This window comes from Hyperolius riggenbachi, chromosome 4 (genome assembly GCF_040937935.1).
Source record: "Hyperolius riggenbachi isolate aHypRig1 chromosome 4, aHypRig1.pri, whole genome shotgun sequence".
Lineage (NCBI taxonomy): Eukaryota > Metazoa > Chordata > Amphibia > Anura > Hyperoliidae > Hyperolius > Hyperolius riggenbachi.
The window spans coordinates 137,905,544-137,921,308 of NC_090649.1; the positions used below are offsets into that span (position 1 = coordinate 137,905,544).

The following is a 15,765-nucleotide window of genomic DNA, read 5'->3' on the forward strand; positions in this document are numbered from 1 at the left end:
GACTCTCCTGGACACGCGTGTCCCCGCCCGGCTGTGCCCATAAGAGAAGGGGGGAGAGAGAGGCGGGGGGGGGGGGGAGGAGAGAGAGGCAGAGGAAAAAGCCGGGCGGCTTAATGCCATTGAACAAAGTAAAGATGTGATACATTTGCCCGCTGCGCTGCGGTCACAACATCACATTAAACCTTACAGGAATTGTTTCATTTCTCACATTGGCCGCAGCGCAGCGGCCAGTTCGCGCATTGGCCGGCCAGAACCCGAAGTGGCCGGCCACTTCTAGTTCTGGCCAAACTTCGGGTTCTGGCCGTAACATATATACTAAAATGAGTAATTTTAGTTATAAAGAAAAAAAAAGTTTCACTCTTTTCTCAGGCTTTAGTCACATGACATGGGAGATAAATGCTGGAGTGAGCTTCACTGAATTTGCTGATCCAGTTGCACTGTTAACAGATAGTGATCACAGCCTATAAAAGGGAAGCTTTTCACTTCAACCCCCCTAAAAAAAAAAAAAAAAAAAAAAAACACTTTTCAAAGTTATTTACTTTTAAGCAAAATAGCAATTTGTGGCGATAGTTCTGCATTACGATGCGTTTATGTTCATCTTTCTTCTTTAGAGTTCTTTAGAGAGTGTTCCCAAACTCTGTCCTCAAGGCCCACCAAAAGTGCATGTTTTGTGGAAATCCACAGAGGCAGTTAATCAGCTCTGCTGAGAAACCAATTTCCTCATCTGTGCATGTTTGTGGTTTCCTGCAAAACATGGACTGTTGTTGGGCCTTGAGGATAGGGTTGAGGAACTCTGCTTTAGAGGACTAGAGACTTTCCAGCTCCAAAATACTAGATTTTTTAGCCAAAATACTGGACATTTGGAGTAATGTCTGAGCTTCACAGCGTTGCAGTTTTAGTTGTCTAGAAAATGTATGTGAGGGCTGGTACACACCAGAACGGTTCTGGAGCGTTTTTTTAAAACGCTTGCAGGGGGAAAACCACTTGGCTAATGAAAGTGAATGGGATGGTGCACACCAGAGCGGCTCGTTTTTTCCACAAACGCAAACTCGAGGGCTGCAGCATTTTTTAGATTTCTAAGGCGTTTCTGCATCAATTTTAAAGTCTAGGAAAGCGGAAAACAGCTCTGAAAAACGCTAGATCAGAGCGGTTTTCCAGGCGTTTTTGTTACAGTAGCTATTCAGTAACAGCTTTACTGTAACTTGACATCTGCTACACAACAATGCTCCCAAAAACGCCAGGCATGTTTAGAAAACGTCTCTAAACATGCCTAGAATCGCTCTGAAATCTGCTTCAAAAACCTCTAGCGTTTTGCAGATCTGCTAGAGGTTTTTGATGTGCACTGGGCCTATGTGTTACCTCTGGCTATAGTGCATGTATGGTCGAGATTCTCCCCCCCATATGCCTTCTGAGGGAGAAAATATCAGAGTCACCTTTCCTATAAAATGCAGTCCTTTTACCAAGGGACTAGATACCAGAACAAAAAGTGCATGTCGACATATATATGACTAAAATGAAATCACTGAAAAAGTGTAGTTAGAATATGGTGTACGACAAGCCACAGGCTGAGAGGATAAAACAAAACATAAAATTCATATTGAAAAAAAAAGTCAGTAGTTAAAAAACACACCACATATACCATCTTAAGTTATCAAAATTCCAATAAAAAAGGTTTTAAAAAAAAAAAGTTTAAAAACAATGAATTGTTCCCATTGATATATGATAATCCATAAACTAAATAGGAGCACTGTACAAATATCCAGACACAATGAATGGGCAATGGCAGAGCTTGTCCTGACTTTAAGGTCTGTTGATCTGTCCTGTGAACAGCACTGCACCTAGAGGAGGGGGGGGGGGGGGGGAAGAAAACAAAAACCAGTTAATACTACAACAACCTGTTCACCTACCTCCAAAATATTTTAACTAAAGCACATCTGATGGGACAACTCCTTTGTGCCCCCAAACCGCTGTTCTGTGACTTTTAGCAAGCTTCTGTCCCAGAGCGGCACCTATCCAGACTACTGTCCCCACCTTCTTCGCTTATTGATTGTTTCATTCAACAACCCCAGTACAAAACCATGCAACTTCAAGTAAGTAGAACATTTTCAAAAGGTAACTATGTAAGTAAATTCACTAAAGAGAGGGAAAAAAAACAAACAAAAAAAAACAAACAAACAAACAAAAAAACACACCACAAAAAGTTAAACATACAGTCAGACCAGTTTCATCAGCCTCTACATTATCCCCCCACCCCAAGTCAGCAAAGGCTAGTATCACACCGCATTACCGCCTATATGGATACAACAGTTTTCAGATACAGTTGTAGGACTGGATTAAAATTACTTTCCAAGAACAACAAGCTGATTGAGTTCAACCTAAAATGAGCAGAAAAAGGTAGTAAACAAAGATTGGTCCATTTTAGTGAAGGCCGATTAAGTCAGCATCTGTACAGGCCTGAAGCCAATATTGATATTTTTGGGACAAATATGGGAGGCGGCTAAAATCCAAGAGTACTCTATCAAAAGTAACTTTAATTTTCAAAGGCCCATGGAAATATGTGACAAGGATCAGGGATTAAGCCAAGTACCCATGGCCAGATGGATCAGTTATCTCCAAACAATCCCCGATCCATCTGCCTGAATCTGCAACCCTAAACAAGCGATCATTTAACGATCATTTACGATCGTTACAACACCGAACGAGGATCAGACCGATCCTACGTGATTCAATCCAGCACAGCTGTTCAAAGAACGAGTGATCGCTGTGGGTAGTGTGAATTACGAAACATTGTTTAAGGCGTTTGTTAAATAAATGATGCGCAATATCACGGAAAAAAAAAAAAAAAAATTAAAAAAAAAAAAGTGTTGTGGGTATTGGCCTTTATAGAGATGGCATACGGTAGGTACACCGACCTACAGAGTTACAATGGTGAAACTGTACCCCGGGGAAACTGCTGTAAAATTCATGTACTACATTTGTGTCAGCTGTGTAAATACAGAACGTACCTGTTGGATCATGCCGGATGAAAAATAAAAATGGTCTGTCCACTACAAACCAGGGGGGAGACGATCTTGCTATTAAAATTGCAGCTAGGAAAGAAATAATATGAATAAGCAGTGGCAATATTTTAAGAAATTTTCATTAAAAAGGAAAAAAAAAAAGTCAGCAAAGCCAAGAGTCAGGAAGCGGTAGAGTTTATGATACACATGCAAACTTTCTCCTGAGTTTTCTCCTAGGAGATCATTTTTTCATCTTCTATTTATAATAAACTTTTCTGCACTATGCACCTGAAAAAGTATCAAAAAGTACTGTAGGTGGAAAAGTTCTATCAAAACCATTTTAAATATGAGTAAGTTATTTTTGTGCTTGCTGGTGATTTAAAAGGCTTTTTATAGACAAGTTGGAAAATATCACTTAGGAGAAAATTCAGGAGATAAAAAAAAAAAAGTTAGTTAAATTGCATATAGGCCTATTTTTACCACTATGTTAAAAGGCTAGAGTCCTGTGTCAAAGAGAAGGAAAGGCCTTCGCAAACCTAACAGCATTTTAAAGTAATCTGCAAACTTTGATATGTGTGGGAGATTGTCATGAATCCTGGCGTTTCCCTTTAAAATGTTGTATTTTGCATATTTTCTTTATCACATTGCCTTCTACTGCAAGATAGAGAAGAAACTTAGCTATGCGCTGAACAAGGAGTTGTGCAAAAGTTAGCTTATTTATTTAGAATGGTCAGACAAATAAAGACACCCTGAAACTATTAAATATGTTATCTGAGCAGTAACAAATTGTATGTCATATTAATGCCTTACATGTGGCTGCGGATGCCTTTGTCCCATCTTCTTTTACTTCTATTTTAGCTTTCTGCAACACATTTGACACATAAATAGGTTCTGTTCCTAAAAGCAGAAATGCAAACATAATATTAGCAAAATCAGACTTTTTCGGTTTGTGTTTAGCACAAAAAAACAGAATAGTAATGGTAGTTCTAAAATAAGAACACTTACCACTAGGTGGCAGCACCTACATAATGTTAATGGGTAAACCAAAAAGCTACATCATAGTCTACATTTTCTGGTACAAGCCAGGCACAAAGTAAGAGTTTTTCAATGCAAGAAATAAAACAAAAATTGTTGGTTTAACACTTTGTATTGCACTACAGGTAGTCCCCGGGTTACGAACGCCCGACGACCCGCCGCGATGACGTCACGCAGCCCGGGACGACCTCTTGTGCCCCCTTTCCTAAAGCAGAGTATGCGCAGCGGAAGCCGCAACAAGTCTCACCTCTTCCATGGCGGCTCCGGGCCAATCAGCGGCGTCCTCTCTCTCAATGTTCCTCCCAGCGGCTTCCCTAGAGTCGCGTAATGACGCAGTCAAAAAGAGACCCCGCGGCTCCTTCTGATTGCATCATTACACGACGCTACTAGTGAAGCCGCTGTGAGGAATGGTGAAGGGAGAGAGGACGTCGCTGATTAGCCCGGAGCAGCCATGGATGAGGTGAGACTTGTAGTGGCTTCTGCTGCGCATACTCTGCATTAGGGGGCACAAGGAGACACAGAGGGGGGCAGAGATGACACAGGGGGACACTGGAAGCACAGGGGACAAAGAAGGCACAGTGTTCCGACTTAAGGACGGATTCAGGTTAAGAACGAGCCTACAGTCCCCATCTCGTTCGTTAACCGGGGACTACCTGTACTTTACTGAAACCAGAGTACTTACAGAAAAATAGACAAAGCCTAGAATAACAAGCCCTGTGTTATTGAGGCTGATTGGGGGGTGTTATATAGGCCCAAAACCAGAAATCGGCCAATTCTAGAATTGGCCGGCCGTTTCTAGAACTGGCCGATTAGACGTCGGCCAAAGTCCAAAATGCTGGGAATTTCTGACATTGGCCAGCCAGTTCTAGAAACGGCCAAAGTCAGTCGGCCAAAGTCAGAAATTCCCAGCATTTTAGACTTTGGCTGAAGTCAAATCGGCCAGTTCTATTCCCGTTTTGGCCGTAACATATTATATTAGCATTTTATTACCGTTGACATAGCTGTAGCTATTAAAAATAGATATGCCACCAAATTAATTTAAACTCATGCCAAAATGCAAAATCATCTCCCTTCCATGATCCATAAACTCCCATCCTCCTATCAACCTATTCGTTAACATCATGTGCTTTAAAATGAGCTGCTCTCCCGTGGCAGTCAGGTGGCACAGGGGAGAGATCAAATTGCAGTGGTGATTAGTCACAGATGGAGGGATGCATGGCTGGGGGTGCTTTGCTGGGCGTTCTGCATGACTGGAAGGGGGGGGGGGGGGATTTGCTGAGTGCCTTTCATGACTGGGGGGGTGGGGGGGATATGCTCGGCGCTTTGCATGGCTGGTGGGCTTGGCTGGGGTAGTTTTGCTGGGCGCTTTGCATGGGGGGGGGGGGGGGGGGCTGGAGTTGCAGCCTGCGCTATTTGCAGACCTCATATCAGGGCGACCAGAGCGGCGGAGAGAAGAGCAGTGCGCGCACTACCCGCACTGACCCATACACTTCACATGCGGAAGTGAGCAATGACGTCACTTCAGCATGGAAGTGTATGCGTCTTGCGGGTCACGTGTGCGCTGCTCTGCCTCTCCGGTCCGGGTCATCCGGATATGAGGTCTGACTAGCGGCAGCGGGGGAGAAAAGGTTAGCGCCACTTCGGGACTTGGCCGGCCAAAGTCCAGAGAGAACGTTTATTTCTTACATTGGCCGCATCAGCTGGCCACTTCTAAATTTGACTGGCCAGAACCCGAAGTGGCCAGACTTCGGGTTCTGGCCGTAACATATACATTACCTGTCCTGAAGTGTTTGGGCAGATGGAGGGAGGGGTGGATGGATGGATGTACATACATACATACACTTTCACCTAAAGGATTATTATCTAATTAATGCAATTATCTAATCAACCAATCACATGGCAGTTTCTTCAATGCATTTAGGGGTGTGGTCCTGGTCAAGACAATCTCCTGAACGCCAAACTGAATGTCAAAATGGGAAAGAACCGCTTGCTACAACCGAGGTATGCAGCAAAGCATTTGTGAAGCCACAACACGCACAACCTTGAGGCAGATGGGCTACGACAGCAGAAGACCACCGGGTACCACTCATCTCCACTACAAATAGGAAAAAGAGGCTACAATTTGCACAAGCTCACCAAAATGGGACAGTTGAACACTGGAAAAAATGTTGCCTGGTCTGACGAGTCTCGATAGAGTCAGAATTTGGCATAAACAGAATGAGAACATGGATCCATCATGCCTTGTTACCACTGTGCAGGCCGGTGGTGCATTTGTGTGGAGGAGGTTTTCTTGGCACACTTTGGACCCCTTAGTGCCAATTGGGCATCGTTTAAATGCCATGGGCTACCTGAGCATTGTTTCTGACCATGTCCATCCCTTCATGACCACCTTGTACCCATCCTCTGATGGCTACTTTCAGCAGGATAATGCACCATGTCACAAAGCTCAAATCATTTCAAATTGGTTTCTTTAACAGGAAAAGGAGTTCACTGTACTAAAATGGCTCCCACAGTACCCAGATCTCAACCCAATAGATCATCTTTGGTATGTGATAGAACACGTATTAGTATGGTGCTCCTAATAATCCCTTAGGTGAGTAATACACACACACACACACACACACACACACACACGTAGACCCAAGCCTGTTTAAAAGACAGACCTAAAGCCCGTTTTTAAACTGCACATGCGCACATACATCGGCACGGCTCACTGACCCATCCTCCTGTATCAACGGCTGTCCACTCCACTTATTTAAATGGTTCCATGTCGTTCTCCGGTTTAGCAGAATAAGTGATACATTTCCTCCATTTCACAAAAAAAAAAAAAAGTTTAGTATATTTGCTTTTATGTGCCAGAGTAATAAAAACTTACCTTTCAAAAAGAAACCAACTCTTTCTTCAGTTCCCCAATAACTGTGCTCCTTTTTAAAGGCCCCACACTCGACCTGAGCAAGCAGCTTTCGCCACGAAATGCATTGTGATGCAAGTGCACATTTTTTTTTTTTTTTTTTAACATACCTTATACGCGAGAATCACTTATTTAAGGTAGGGACCCCTTTTCTACTGATTCGTTGTACAATCTGTATGTATGATATACACTGTTGCTTTTTGGTTGCCTCCCATCATTCCTTTGCTGTAATTACATCACCCCTAGACAAGGGAACTCCCTCTACGCCGCCAAATCATGTCCACAAGGCCAAGTGGGAACGGTTCTTCCCCACCTGCTTCTATGAGTGGAGGCCTCCCCTGCAACCCACCCTTTTGAGCATAAGCACTCAGCCGATTATCCATTACTTGGTAAGCCTACGATAATGCCGTTGTCCTCGTTCTTTCCTCTACAAGCCCTAAACTGTCTTGAATGGCCTCTAAGACAAAGACAAGCATTACAACATGAAACAAATAAGCACCTTAGCCATTTGCCATCATTCTTTTTGTCTGATCAATACAGTCTTGCATGCAGTTGCTGCAACATAGTGATATCACAGGAAGTATATCACAAGAGCTTTAAAGCGGGATTGTCGCCATAAAAAAAATCAAATTTCAACAGCAACTGCTCTGAGTGATAATCCTGCTGTTATGACTTGGAGTTATCACATACCTTAGGAGCACTGGCCCTTTAATTGCCGTTTTCAAACAGTTGCACGCTGGGGGGTGGGGTCTTTTAGCTATAATCTATTTCTCCTCTTCCCTTTATTTCCCCTCCTAATGACATAAGACAGTGCACTTCCTAGTATAGACCTCAGTGGGAGTGTGAATTCAAAACTAACCAAGATGGAAACTGGAATAGGATTCTCTGCTTTTCCTTTATAAAATTCACAGGAATCATAACGTGAACAGTGCAATCCATCTGTTAAGTAGAACTAGTATATCTACTTATATAATTGTCTTTATTTCTAGGTTAGCATGGGTGTCACTTGTTCTTTAAGGTGACCCTGTAGTAAGAAAGATATGGCGGTTAAAATTTTTACTTCAAAGTGCCATTGGTCTGTCTATCCTGCTTATCGTTTTGGCTTCAGTAATTTATCGCACAGCTGAAGCAAGCATGTGGCCAGTCTGACTTTAATCAGAGCATCAGCTCTGAAGACTTGTTCTAGGTCATTGGCCCAGAATGTCAAGTACAGGATCAGCAGGATTACTGGTACATCTAGTATTTAAAAATAAATTATGACACATTCTATATCCCTATTACTGCATGGTCACTTCTACATGTGTGTATCGTTCATTAATCTTCAGAAATACTTTTGGGCTCCTGATGCCCATTCACTTTTCATACATTTTGCGATTTTTCGCAATAATGACTGACTTTATATAGTGCTGACATTTTCCGCAGTGCTTTACAAAAAAAACAGTGTGGCATGGTGCCAATGTATTCGCATAAAGTGAATGTAGTAGCACTATAAATAAGAGATCAAGGCCATCAACAAGTGACTAGACCTGCAAGTTTCCTTTCTATAATAAGAAAGTAAATTAAAGAGATGCTAACAGGCCATATAAAATAAATATGTATTGGATACCAAGGTTGTGGAGTCAGAGCAATTTTTGGGTACCTCGAGACAGGGCCGGGTTCTAGCTACAATGAGGCCCTGGGGCAAAAGTATTTTGGGGGCCCTCCCTGGCGTCCCCTGCGCAACCAAATCACCACAGGGCCCCTGAGCCAATCCAAACATCCCCACCCCCGGTCATACAATATCAATAGATGTCCATTATATGTCCCCTAAAAAGCATAGTGTACATACAGCATCCCCACTTTCATTGAGCACCATAGCTGGAAGGGAGGGTGGCACCTTGGGGATCCCCCACTGGCTCTGGGGCCCTAGCACAATCGCCACTTTAGCCTCTATAGAAGCGCCGGCCCTGCCTGGAGATAGTGGATTCATAAACTGAAGAGTCGGATGAGTTTTGTACCAACTCCACAGCCCTTGTGAGTATTAGACTAATGCTGGGCATACATAGCGTGATAGTTATCCATCGAGCCGCTGATGGCTCGATTGATAATATTCAACCTGTCCGATCACCGCGGTGGATCGACTTCGCGCTCGATCCCCGCAGGCGGACAATGGAAGAAACGAGCAGCTGATAAGGAACTGCCCGCCAGGATAAGCGGGAATCGATCCACGCGCCCGCATCGAGCCAGCGGCTTGATTCCAGCGCAGAATTGCACTGTGTATGCCCAGCATTAGTATTACACTAAAGCCTAGTACACACTAGCAATTTTGATAGGCCAATCATTGGTCAATTTTACCACCTCCATGTAGTATGACCATTTACCTAATCTGCATAGAATTGAAAATCTGTTTGGCCCTCATACTACATGGAGGTGGTAAAATTGACCAATAATTGGCCAATCAAAATTGCTAGCCTTAAGGAGTCGAAGTTGAAGCAATTTTGGGTACCTGGAGTCTGGTTTCATAAACTGGGGAGTCAAGAGTATTTTTGTACCGACTCCCCAGTCCTGTTGGATACAGATGATCCCAGCCTGTGTGCACACTTAAGGGGCCCATACACTTACCAATTTTCCTGCCGATATACAGCCGATTCGATCGGCTGTGAAAATCATTGCGCAAACGCTGACCGAACGATCGATTTCCGTCCAAAATCATTCCAGTCGATTCCAGTCTTACCTGTTTGTGCGGGAGATTGCGCTCGATCGCCGGCGGGTCGGGAGTGTGTCGATAGCGGCGGTCGAATGCCCGATGACCAATGCTAGCGGCAATATATTACCTGATCCGGCCGGCACGAGTCCCCCACTGTGACCACTGCTTCTTCTCTGCGCTGGGCTCAGAGTCTGGCAGGCTTCACTTCTTCCTGTCCTGGCAGGAAGTTAAAAACAGTAGAGCGCCCTCTACTGTTTAAACTTCCCCGGACAGGAAGTTCAGTGAAGCTGGAGCCCAGAGCGGAGAAGAAGACAGCGGAGACCGGGAGATTCACGCCAGCCGGATCAGGTAATATATGCGGGGGGGCGGTGGCAGCTTCACAGATGGTGAATCGATTTTATGCTGAAATCGATTCACAATCTGTTTGCAGTAAAGGCAGCCATATGATCCCTCTCTGATCAGATTCGATCAGAGAGGGATCTATCTGTTGGTCGATCTGGTGGCAAATCGACCAGTGTATGGCCACCTTTACACAAATTATATGCAGATTGGAATTGGACGAATTAAAATTGGTAGGACATGCATCTGTTTGGCCCAATCAAAGCTGCATACAATGCAAACTAAAATAGCCTTCGATTTGGAATGGTAAGCAACTGTTTATCATCTCTATGTTAATGAATTCTAAAATAAGCAATACCCAAAGTGGATTTATCAGGTTAGAAGTTTACAATGACCTACTCGCTTGTCATGGAGAAGTCATTCCTAGAGATGATCAGTGAGATGCAAGTAATTTCTCCTAACATTCAAATTTCATTCACAGGTTGTGTAGCTTGAACTTGCACCACCAATAAAAAACAAAACAGTAACAGGACGTTATTCTGTTTGGTCCAATCTGCATATAATTTATATGAAATTTGAATGCTAGGAGAACGTTGCATACTATGAAACATCCCTAGTCAGATATTTTCTGCCAAACTACATTACATAACTTAGTGCCTTGGCACAGTCAAGCTACTGAGTGGATTTCAGTAACATCTGGGGGAGAATCATCTCACCTGTTCCAGTTGCTAAAAAGCCCATGCTGGTCTGTCAGCGATAGACCGTCCCACTGATGCCGTGGGCATTGGCTCTGCAGCACCTTTGGAGCAGTCCCGTCCATTTGAGTCCATAGATGAAGGCGGCCTCATGCTGTACCAGCATGCCTGCATGCCTGTGTGAGGGCTGGGTGTCTCCATACAGCTGTTGCTGGCAGGCGAATGACACTGTTTTTATAGCACTTTGGTCTCAGTCTCAACAGTGCCCCAAATTACTGCCTGAGTGGTAATTCCTATTAATACCTATGGCGGACCCGGTGCACCAAAATTTCCTGCAACATTTTTGCCAGACTCAGTGTGTGATACTCAGGAACACCAGACCCAGAATATACACCATTCTCCGATTGACACTAATAATCCGGGTTAGGAGCCAAACTACCGGCCAATCTTTTTAAAAATAGCACTTACAGCTTCCTATAAAACCCATCTGCCATGTCATATATATCAGCTTTGAGAAGCAGCAATCGTCCTGAAAAAAAAAAAAAAAAAAAAACACACTGTTTCCTGTCCTCATACTGCCTGGAAGCAAGAGTGCTCGCTTCTAGGACTAGAAGAAAAAAAATTTTGACTGTGGCCAAATAGTAAAACTACATCTACATACTGTATATTCTGGCGTAGAAGACTACTTTTTAACCCTTGAAAATCATCTAAAAAGTCAGGGGTCGTCTCATACGCCAGATGTAATTGCTGCCGGGTGATACACCCTATCCTGTTACGACTCTCAGATCTCGCTGCTGAGAACTGTAGTGAAGCGGCGCAAGGGCACATGTGCTAGATCTGAGAGGCAGAGAAGGAGGTAAATAGGATAAAAGGGAGGGCCAGAAGGGGGAAAGAGGCGTGTTTTATGAGCACAGAGTGACCTATTCTTCCATACCGCTCTGATAAACAGGTAGACAAGGAGACCTGACCAATTCACTTAGGGAGAGTTGACCAATCCAACCAGTCAATTGCCTATATTCTGTTATACACTGGGTACCACATACAGTACAGCACCAGTATCTGTTCATACATAGCACCAGTATATGATTATTTTTTTTTCATTTTTATTTGATGTGCATTGGAAGAGGGGTAGTCTTATACAGCGAGTATATCACAAACTCTATATTTTAACTGTAAAATTTGGGGGGGGGTCGTCTTATACACCGGATTATACACCGGAATATACGGTACATTTTTTTATTTTTTTTTTACAACCGTTTACCTCCCACACCAAAAATTATCCAATTAAGATTTTTAATTTAAAAAAAACAAAAATAAAAAAACAAAAACACTAAAATAGTTACCTAAGGGTCTGAACTTTAATATGCATGTGAAGAGGGTATATTACGAATAGTCTTTAAAATTATAAGCTTGTAAATCGTAATGGACGCAAAACTGAAAAAAATGCACATTTCCAAATAAAATATTGGCGGCATACATTGCGATAGGGACAGAATTTAAATGGTGTAATAACCGGGACAAATGGGCAAATAAAATACATAGGTTTTAATTATGGTAGCATGCATTTTAAAGCTATAATGGCTGAAAAATGGAGAAATAAGGGTTTTTTTCCATTTGTTCTTAATATTCCCATTTTAAATACATTTAGAAAAAATTCTTAGCAAAATGTACCACCCAAAGAAAGTCTAATTTGTGCTGGAAAAAAAAAAAAAACACAAGATATAGATCAATTCATTATGATAATTAGTGCTAAAGTTATTGGCGAATGAATGGGAGGTGAAAATTGCTCGGATGCATAAGGTGAAAAATGACTGAAGGCTGAAGTGGTTAAACAATATGAGTTGCAGTCCTGCGGATCTCTTTGGCTGCATTAGTGTGTGAATTAAATACCTGAAACAAGCATGCAACTAATCCAGTCAGACACATCTGATCTATGTGCTTGTTAGAGGCAGAGGAGCAGCATGACAGCCAGGCAATATGCATGGTTTATAATAAAAAAAATATATATATATGTGCCTCTATATCCCTCACAATTCAGGTTCCCTTTAAATGTGCATAATTGAGCTAGCAGAAGAGAAGCAAGGCATAGTCCCCCCAAAAAACATGCTCTCACCCTGTCCAGTTTTTCATTTGAAGGTTACCACACACACACTTACCGTATATACTCGGCTAGAAGTTGAGAAATTTAGGACTGACTCATAGTATAAAAGTGGGGGAGGGGGACTTATACAAGAGTAGTCTTAAATTTCTTGCTTTATAGCCAGAAGGGCACCACTCTCTCCCCCATCGCTGCAGCAATGAGGGCAGCAGTGTACTTTAATCCCGCCTTCCACCCACAGGGTTGGGCGCCTCTTTCTATCCTTCCCCTGTATTATATGCAGCACGGGCGACGTAGCTGACTAGCCGTCACTCACAGATCAATCGCCAGGTGCAGCATCCTCTCTCACTCACGCTGGTCTGTGAGCATTTAGCGTTGCTCCGGCTTCCGAAGTCACATGACACTGGCAGCCGGAGCTATGCTAATGCTCACAGACTGGCGGGAGTACGAGAGACAAGAGGATGCTGCACCCAGCTGTCTGTGAGTGGCTGCTTCTGCTGAAGTGACTGTGTCATTCGCTCTGCATGCAAGTACATGAGGAGGTGGTTCTAAAGAGAGAAGCGGTGGCGCGGGGTGGAGGATGGAGCTCGGGGATCAAAGAATGCTGGCTGCTGCAACTCTGGTGAGGAGGGGGGAGAAGAGGACCAGAGCAATTTCATTCGCCAATAACTTTATTGCTACTGCTCACACTGACATGATCTATATATTTTTTGCGGGACAAACTAGGCTTTCTCTGGGCAGTACTTTTTGCTAACCATTATTTAATTTATATGTATTTTGCAAGGAAGAAGTAGAGAAAAATGGAAAAAAAACAAAACAAAAAAAAAAAAAAAAAAAAAAAAAAACACCATTCTCAGCTTTCAGCCATTGTAGTTTAAAAATAAAATGTGCTATTGATGATGAAACAGACATTTTATTTGCTCATCTGTCCCGGTTATTACAACGTTTAAATTGTGTCCCTAGTACAAAGTATGGTGATAATATTTTATTTGGAAATAAAAGGTGTCTATTTTTCCCGTTTAGTGTTTTTTATATTATAATAATTATTCCAAGACTTTAATTCCAAAATCCACAGCAATGACATACATATTAACAAAATTCCCTAAGGTAACTATATATACATACATATACATACATACTTTTTTTTTTTTTAATGGTGTATTTTTTATTATTATTTTTTTACAAGTGTTTCATTTTGGTAACAATGGGGTGGGGAGGAAGAGATTAACAATACATAAAAAAAACTATTAATTACCCTATGGGTTAGTGTATTAGACTGTTTTTGGATGTATTTTTACTTTTTGGCCACAAGATGGCGCTATGGAGTTTTGTTCCGTAAATCTAACACAGGGCTCGTTTCCACTGTTGTGACGCGATTTCGCCGGCATTCCGACGCTTGTAAAAACGCATGCGGATGCGTTTTTGCGTGCGATTTCGCATGGCAGGGTGCCATGCGAAATTAACCATGACACTGCCAGGGCAAAACAACATTGAAAAAGGTGCGAAATCGCGGGTAAAAACGCATGTAACAAACGCATGCGTTTTTACTATTAAATACATTAGCGGCGATTCGCACGGATTCCCGACGCAGGCGAATTCGGTGGGTCCCGTCGTGCAGATTTGGCCCGCCGCCAAATCGCTGCCGCACATGTGGAAACAGCCCCGGCCACTTCAGTGTAACAAGCGAATCCGCATCTCGTCGCCGCATGCGGATTCGCTATGGTGGAAACGAGCCCTGAACTAAATGTTTCCATTTTGTTTCTGGGGGAATTTTTGTTAAACAGCACTGAGTCATCGCAGACTCCGTTGTCGGGGATGGAAGCATTCCCCGATCACAGGAGAGACAGGACAGCTGCGATTGCGGACGGTGGAAGTGCGGCGATCGTGGCAGCGTCGGTAAACAAACATACTGCAGACGCTTATCTACTGCAGGGGCGTAAATAAGCGTCTGCAGAATCTGGAAGTGGTTAAAGAGGAGACAATACTGAGGGATCCAGTACCACAATATAGAGCAAGCAAGGGGACATACTGGCCACACTGAAAAGTGGCAGAAGGGCACATTCTGGCCACACTGTAAAGTGACCTGGGGACACATACCTGCCACAAGGAAGAGGGAGCAGGGGGACACACACTGGCCACAATGAAGGGGAGTAGGGAGATGGATTTGCCACGCTGATAGAGGGCAGGGGAACACATTGGCTACACTGAAAGTGGGAGCAAGGGGACACAGATACTTGCCATACAGATGGGGACATGGGGAAAGATCAGAGGGTTAATGGCTGGGGGCCCAGAGGAGTTATTGGCTGCACTTGGGGGCCAGGAGTGGTTTATGGCTATAATTCTTTATGCAGTGTAGTAATTAACTCATTCTGGCCACAAGTGCAGCCATTAACTTTTCTGGATAGCCTTATACTTGAGACATTAAAAAAATCCAGCTTAAGAGGGTGAAGTTTTGGGGTTGACTTATACACGAGGTCAACTGATCTCCAAGTATATACGGAAACTAAATATCCTGCATTAGAAACTCAGCCATCCCTCCTCCCACACCTGCAATGCCAACCCTTCCCCTCAGCACACTGGTGGTGTCATCTTCTGCAAGAGGGCAGGAAATTAACACATTGCATCTAAAGCTGAGTACACACGTACGATAACGATCGTTCAAAAACGAACGATAACGACAATCGGAACGATAATCGTGCGTTCAAAAAGTGTGAACGATCGTTTTTGTGAACGATAACGATCGTTATCGTTCAATCGGACCGATCCAACCCGGCGGATTTTTTCGAAAGATAATCGTTCAATCGTTGCAGTGTGTACAAAGATCGTCCGATAACGCATGTTCTTATTGCCTGTCATAACGTCACTTCCGTTTGCGCACGCATTTTTTTATCGTTCGTCGTTCAGTACTTTATACTTATATCGTTCACGTGTGTACACAATCGTTCATTACGAACGATCTTTTCAGTCTAATTTGAATATCGTGTAAACGTCACGAATCGTTC

General features: G+C 43.2%; 1 protein-coding gene across 2 annotated transcripts in view; it reads right to left on the bottom strand.

The window, feature by feature from the left end:
- Positions 1-314: 314 nt before the first annotated feature.
- Positions 315-15,765, bottom strand: part of SERPINE2 (serpin family E member 2) — a 78,424-nt gene continuing 62,973 nt past the window's right edge. For both annotated transcript variants that reach the window (XM_068279221.1, XM_068279220.1), the window contains 3 exons: positions 3,810-3,896; positions 3,006-3,089; positions 315-1,838 (listed from right to left, as the gene is read on the bottom strand). In XM_068279221.1, coding sequence (XP_068135322.1) covers positions 1,801-1,838; positions 3,006-3,089; positions 3,810-3,896 — 209 coding nt within the window. In that variant the 3' untranslated portion in view covers positions 315-1,800. The remainder of the gene's footprint in view (positions 1,839-3,005; positions 3,090-3,809; positions 3,897-15,765) is intronic.